Source organism: Palaemon carinicauda, chromosome 5, assembly GCF_036898095.1.
Source record: "Palaemon carinicauda isolate YSFRI2023 chromosome 5, ASM3689809v2, whole genome shotgun sequence".
NCBI lineage: Eukaryota > Metazoa > Arthropoda > Malacostraca > Decapoda > Palaemonidae > Palaemon > Palaemon carinicauda.
The window spans coordinates 138903749-138911248 of record NC_090729.1 but is presented as its reverse complement, the minus strand read 5'-3'; the positions used below and the strand labels follow the sequence as shown (position 1 = coordinate 138911248).

General features: G+C 35.1%; 1 protein-coding gene across 1 annotated transcript in view; it reads right to left on the bottom strand.

The window, feature by feature from the left end:
• LOC137640604 (pentraxin fusion protein-like) overlaps window positions 1-5008 on the bottom strand; it is a 17101-nt gene extending 12093 nt beyond the window's left edge. Inside the window, exons 1-2 of the mRNA XM_068373114.1 lie at window positions 4871-5008; window positions 2358-2529 (exon numbers count right to left, since the gene is read on the bottom strand). Coding sequence (XP_068229215.1) covers window positions 2358-2529; window positions 4871-4938 — 240 coding nt within the window. The 5' untranslated portion in view covers window positions 4939-5008. The remainder of the gene's footprint in view (window positions 1-2357; window positions 2530-4870) is intronic.
• Window positions 5009-7500: the final 2492 nt, after the last annotated feature.

The following is a 7500-nucleotide window of genomic DNA, read 5'->3' as shown; positions in this document are numbered from 1 at the left end:
TTTGTTTGACAGCTGCCAAACAATCTGATGCCAGACGTCTGAATCTGGCGAACACTGGAGCCCCATTGCCTTGATATGGTGATAAATACCATGTTTGGTTGGAACCATGGGGATTTGTCGAAGTTCTGAACGGAAGACATCTGGGTACGAAGTGAGGAGGTGTGCGTAGGCATCTTTGGGTGCGCTGATGTGGAGAGCGAGGTCGGAGGGAGCTTTTTAAAGAGGTGTGGATGAGTAAGAATCTGCATTGACTAGAAGTTGGTAAGTGACATCAACCAGGAGGTGGTAGTGTGAGAGTAAATCCACGCCGAGGATTGGCAATGTGATGTCAGCAACGAGAAACCTCTAGTGATATTTGACGCTTCCATACACTAATGTTAGGTTCTCATAGCCATGGATAAGGATCGCAGACCAGTTGGCAGTTACTAGGCAAACGTTGGCAGATTCAAACACACTAAATTATGTCCTGGCAAGTGGCCTATGCAGACAAGAACAGCAAACACCTGTGTCTACCAAAAATTGCATGTCCGTACCTACATCATGTAAAAAGGAAAGATTAGTGACAGGGGAGGCCACTACCACAAGCAATGTTGAATAGTTGTCCTCTTCGTCGAGGCATGAAGTAGGTTCACCTCACGATGATATCCGTCTGCAGAAGGTTGCAGGCGAGTAATATTAATCATTTCCATGAGGGTGAGCGATGCCTTCTGGTCCCCCAATGGTTGCTGAGAGAGCTGAAAAAGGTTGGCTATGCAGGCGGCTGGCGATGGCAAGTACTGCTCCAGAAGGTTTATTTTTGAGGGCGTCGTACACTATTGGAGTGTCCCCTAGCTCTCAAAGCGAATCGGAGGTTTCTGGGAAGATGTCCTTGGAGATCACAGCAAGAATATACTGTAATCTTATTCAGGCCCATTTTGCGAAACTTGACTTCAGCATGCTAGAACCAGGCGAACGCTTCTTCCATGGCAAAGTATGTCAAAGAGGCAGGTTCGGTGAGCAGCATCTGGGGGGCAGGCAGGAGGTCACCAATGTGCGAGCGAGCTGTTAGGTTGTTACTGAAAGGCGAGGGGAATGCAACTAAACTCTATTATACAATTATTAAGTTTATATACAGCAACTTGAGAGGATGACCATCAAAAAAATTCAGACATGATAAAGCTTGTACTAGCATGATAACACAGGCTGGACTATTAACAGTGAAGGGAAGAGCGAGTGAAAAGATAAAAAATAAAAATTGTTACAGTGTACGAGCATATATGAAACACATGCGGTACAACAGCATGCCTAGAAGTTTATAAAAGTTTAGACAGTTGAACATGTAGGAATTAATTTCAATGGGGAATACCTTAACAACTCAAGATTTACAGATGTCATAGTTGTGTTTAGTGAATTATGAGAAGAATTGCAAAAGATGAAAGAAGATTTGAATAGAGAAAGCAGAAATGTAGGACTGAAAATGATTATGTGTAAAACTAAGACAATATTAAATGAAAATGCAGAGAAATAACAAATAAGATCTATGGACGAACCTCTAGAGATTCTTAATGAATATACATACTTGGGACAGAGATTAAGTGTTTCCCCAGGACACAAGACCAAAATTAAAAGAAGGATAAGCACAGGATGGAGAGCTTTTGGTAAACAAAATGAGATTATGAAAACTAAAATGCCACTTTCTCTAAAAAAAAAAGTATTTAATCAAATGGTCCGACCAGATTTAACTTATGCATCAAAAACTTGGAGCCTTACTAAATCATTAGAACATGAGCTAGTTACAACTCAGAGAGCTATACAAAGAATATTCTTAGGAGTAAAACTAAGAAAGAGAAAAAGAGCAACATGAATACGAGAGCAAATTAAAGTAGATAATATTCTAACAAAATGTAAGAAAAAGACATCTACATTGGCAGGACATATAATGAGAATGACAGACAATAGATGGACATTAAAAATAACAGAATGGTTCCCTAGAGATTATAAAAGAAGCAGGGGAAGGATGAGAAGACAATGGATTGACGAACTAAGAAAGTCTGTGGGTCTGGACTGGCACCGAAAGACCATAAACAGATGCAAGTGGAAGGACATGTCTGAGGCCTTTGTTCTGCATTGGATTAGTAACAGCTTATGATGATGATGATGGTATATATATATATATATATATATATATATATATATATATATATATATATATATATATATATATACGTATGTATATATATATATATATATATATATATATATATATATATATATATATATGCGTGTGTGTGTGTTTGTGTGTATGTGCGAGTGTAAATATTATCTACCTTACAAACCAATTTACCACATTCCCTGAAAACTAAGAGTAATCATCTTACCTCCAAATCTTGTAATCTTCCTGCCCAACGGTCTTGACGGCTTAGTATCATGATATGGTATATAACCCTCTCTGACCCTAAATCGATCATCCACCAGGGACGCTCTTCTTGTTTGGAATGAAACAACGAATTGTCATTACCATCTATTACATACTCCGGACCAGAAGCATCTCTGTAAATAAGAACAAGTATTTAAAGATTCAATTACCAACGACCATTTCATGCTTATTCCCTTTGGTTTTCAGTTCATATTGGCCATGTTTTAATTTCTGTTGTGTTATGTTGCTTCACCTTATGTATTGGATTCGAATGAATTTATTTAATTGAAAAGTAAAAGTGAATTTTCTTATTTCTTACATGTAAAACCTGAGTGAAATGTATCAAAGTTGTAACAGTACCAGGGCATATTTATGTTAGAATGACAAAAGGAACTGCAGCTCTTCAAGAGGTGCTATAAAAGGTAAACAGTTTTTTTCTTAATTCTATGACATTTATTGATATATCTTTTCGTTCTTACTGGAGTTTACCTCTGCTTCTTGTTAGTTTATTTACTAAACAAATGAATGAAGGATCCTAGGTTACGTGGCTAATAATTGCAATGGAGAGATAGGACGTGAAATAAAGAAATGTTAAATGATGGTTGTTTTGTCTTCTAATATATTAAAAAAGGAACCTCCGAATGTGATTGATATTCATGACGAGCATCCTTGAATATGATAACAACAAATATTACACTCAATTCATAAAAGGATATTCGGTAAACTATAAGTAATAAATTTCAATATTAATTCTTCCCTGCTTTCTTTCCTTATATATATATATATATATATATATATATATATATATATATATATATATATATATATATATATATATATATATATATATATATATATATATATATATAATATATATATATATATATATATATATATATATATATATATATATATATATTATATATATATATATATATATATATATATGTACTGTATATATATATACATATATATATATATATATATATATATATATATATATAAATATATATATATATATATATATATATATATATATATATATATATATATATACATATATATATATATATATATATATATATATATATACTGTATATATATATACAGTATGTATATACAGTACATATATGCATATATTCCGATAAGTATATATACAGTACAGTGTGTGTGTGTGTGTGTGTGTATAAATATATGCTTATACATGAATAGATATACATATGTGTATAACTATGTATGTCTTGGAGGGATTAAGGTTTCAACGAAATAGTGGAGGGCTTGTAAGATCGGCCATGATATTTTGTGAAACCTCGTGAAAAATCAGTCATGTATTTAAAAGATTGATCTTAAATTCTCATCTTTAAATCTTAAAGAATATACGTTTTCATCTATCAACTTTTGTTATTTATTTTCGTAGTTTCCAAATACTGTTGTACCAAATTTTTCACCAACATAGCCTTTGTTTTAAAGTGTAATTCCATCACTTAACCACTGAAGAAGAGTCACGAAGTGATTCGAAACTTTAATGGAGAAACTTCAAAGTATTTTCCGGTTATTCTGATAACTAACTGGAGGACAGTTTGCCCGGAGAGAAACTATCCTCATTTTTTTTCAACAACCTCCCTCCCCCCAAAAAATTTCTATTCATGAGAGGGTATTATCATCGATTAATTTGTCCTAGAATCTTTAGGCCTTTCTCCACAAGTTCGAGGTGTAATGAAGACTCGGGAATTTCAGCCTATCTTCAAATTCTCAAAAGTTGTGTCTTTTGAATGGCCAATTAGGATGTTAACCATCTGATTCTCCTTTACTTTCGCTACAAGATTTACTATTTGAGTTTATCTATCATTTTTTACTATTTCTTGAGTCAAATGGTCCTCTTTACCTCCAATATCTGCTAACTAACTCTTTATAGCCTTCAAACTTCAAACTAACGAAGAAGGGTACACACCTTTGGCGTGTTTGATGCTCAACTTTAAATTAAATCATGTCTATATTAGATTTTCATCTAAGATTTTAACTAATAATAATTTGAAATAAATATCACTTGCTAACATATTTTCCTGATATTTTCTCTTTCTCCCGAACACTTAAATCATAATTCTTGTTAGTTTTCTTTCTGCAATCGTTGCAATGATTAAAAATTTACTAATGTGTCTTTTTCATTGCAAACAATACTTTAAATCCCGTTTGCCTGCATATTTCACTAGCTTCATAAAATAATCATTGTTGTCAATATGGTTTCGTACTGCGAATTTCGGTTATTGTGTACTCATTAATTTTTATAAAAATATATTTCCATTAAATGAATGAATGAATGAAAAAGATATCAATTATTGTTTTAATTCCTTTTTGGGAAGAGATTTTTTTATCTTATTTTCATCTCTTCTTGAAGAAAGATAGAATGTTGATCCTCTAAAATGTAATAAACACGCCAAGGTGAATGAGGATTGATGAAAGTTCAGGGTTACTCACTCGTAAACGCTGCTCGCATAGGTCATTTTACCAGGAGCGATGTCGTGAAGCATGTCCGGACTTGGCATGCCATGATTCGCTGGTAGAGGGATGTTACAGAAATCGCCGTCTAAATTTTTGTCTAAGCATCCAAAGCCTGTTAGAAAAATTGAACAGATACAGTAAACAGTAATTAAAAATTCCTATCAAATCTATCAAATACTTTTAGCTATCTGCAAGAGATTTCCCACTTACCTTTATGATACATTTTAAAGAATAGTTATACCTTCAGATATTGTTTATCGAAAAAATTAACAGAGTTCAAAGAGAAGATAATCCTAAAATTTTGACCTCACTCATCAAGTGTGACAAAACAAAGAGGGTTCTTGCAAAATTATTCAACTTAGTCTCTGCTGCTTTCAATAAAAGTTCAAGCAAGCTATTCATTGCATAAGACGGATTCTTTTGAACCTCCAATTAATCCTTGTACGCAAATTTGAGGGTATGAAAAAAGTTAAATTCAGGTGAGTAAGAATTGTGACAAAGTAATTCAAACGAAAGTTGGCTAGTTCTTAACCATTCTAATTGGAGACTTTGATAGACCTGGTACTTTACCATTCTTTATTTTGCTCATGCCCGCTTCACTTCTGTATTCCGTATCTACATTACTGGCCCTATTATTATCATTAGTATTATTATTAATTGCTAAGCTATAACCTTAGTTGGAAAATCAAAATGCCAGAAGGCCAGGGGTGCCAACAGGGAAAATAGCCCAGCGAAGAAAGGAAACAAAGAAAAATAAAATATTTCATGAACAGTAACATTAAAATAAATACCTCCTATATAAACTATAAAAACTTTAACAAAACAAGATGCTAAGAAATAAGGTAGACTAGTGTGCCCTAGTGTACCCTCAAGCAAGATAACTCCAACCCAAGACAGTGGAAGGCCATAGTACAGAGGCTATGGCACTACCCAAGACTAGAAGAGCTGCTTACCATAGCTAAAGAGCCTCTTCTACCCTTATCAAGAGGAAAGTGGCCACTGAACAATTGCAGTGCAGTAACCCCCTTGGTGAAGAAGAATTGTTTGATAAGCTTAGTGTTGTCAGGTGTATGAGGACAGAGGAGAATATGTAAAGAATAGGCCAGAGTATTCGATGAGTGTGTGGGCAAGGGGAAAATGAACCGTAAACAGAGAGAAGGATTCAATGTAGTCCTGTCTGCCCAGTCAAAGGACCCCATAACTCTCTAGCGGTAGTATCTCAGCGGGTGGCTGGTACTGGTGCCCTACTACCCTTTCTGGTTCTCTCAACTCCTCTCTCCCATTTTAAGTATTCAATAGTTGCTCAAAACATTATCTCCATCTCCTCTTAATGGCATCAGCCCTATACAATAAATTTCCATATCTATCCCTGATGACTACCAGTTGCCACAAATCCTGTCTTTGCCTTTCGTCACGTTTGATATCTTACAGATATCCTTTTCTCCTCCCACTGTTCGTAGCCATTCATTTAATTGCCCTAGCACTCTTCCAACAGCTATACCTACTTTCCTCCTAGAATCTTTTTCCTCTTCTCTGTGCCGTTCCTCAGTTCCCTGTGCCTGTCTTACTTTCCAGTCCTTAAATGTTTTTGATTTTCTTTTACCTGATTCTTGCCCCTCTCTGTCCCACCACCACTTTTTCCCTTTCGACACTCCATATCCGCTGGTTCTTCCCACTAAGTCCTCCGTTTCCCCTACACATATTTCTTTCATATCCCCCCCACAAGTTTTCCCCTCTGTTATACTTTTAATCTCTAAATTCAGTCTTTCCAATTATATCTCTCTCTTACAATCCTCCGAAATTTTTCACACTTTTCTCCTTTAAGATCACAAATCTTAATTCTAAATCTCCTCTTTCTCTTCTTGGGTTCTCTACCTCTCATCTTAAAATCCATCACTACCAGTCTATGATGTTTTACACATGCTTCCACCAAAATCAATTTACACTTAATTTTGAAATCTATTTGGCTTTCTACTGCTCCACTTATATAGATTATCATATGCTTATCCTGCCTTTGAAACAGTGTTCACATATGCCAATTCAAAACTCTATACTAGCCTATATATAATATATCTTCTCCATTCTCACTTGTAATTCCAAACCCATGGCCTCCATGTGCTTCCTCATGTCCATCCCTTCTCTTCCCCACTCTGTCATTCCTGATCCTATGATTATATTCTCCTCCTCTTTTACTGTTGTAATAGCTGCCTCAAACTCTTGTCTAAATCATACTTTTTCTTGTTCTTGTCAACCTTTCTCAGGGGCATATGCTGAAATTATATTTGTTATCTGATCCCCTATTATAATAGGGATTTTAAAATAAATCATTTATTATCTTCTACCACATTTTCTTTCCAGTTATCACCTATTATGATCACAACTGCATTTCTTTCCTCTAGTGACCCGTTGTAATCGAGTTTATACCCATTTCATATCTCTCTAATTCCATTTTCCTGTCCATCTAGCCTCCTCATGCAAGAAACCCAAACGTAAGACACACACACACACACACACTCTCTCTCTCTCTCCCCCCCCCCTCTCTCTCTCTCTCTCTCTCTCTCTCTCTCTCTCTCTCTCTCTCTCTCTCTCTCTCTCTTGTACTTTAT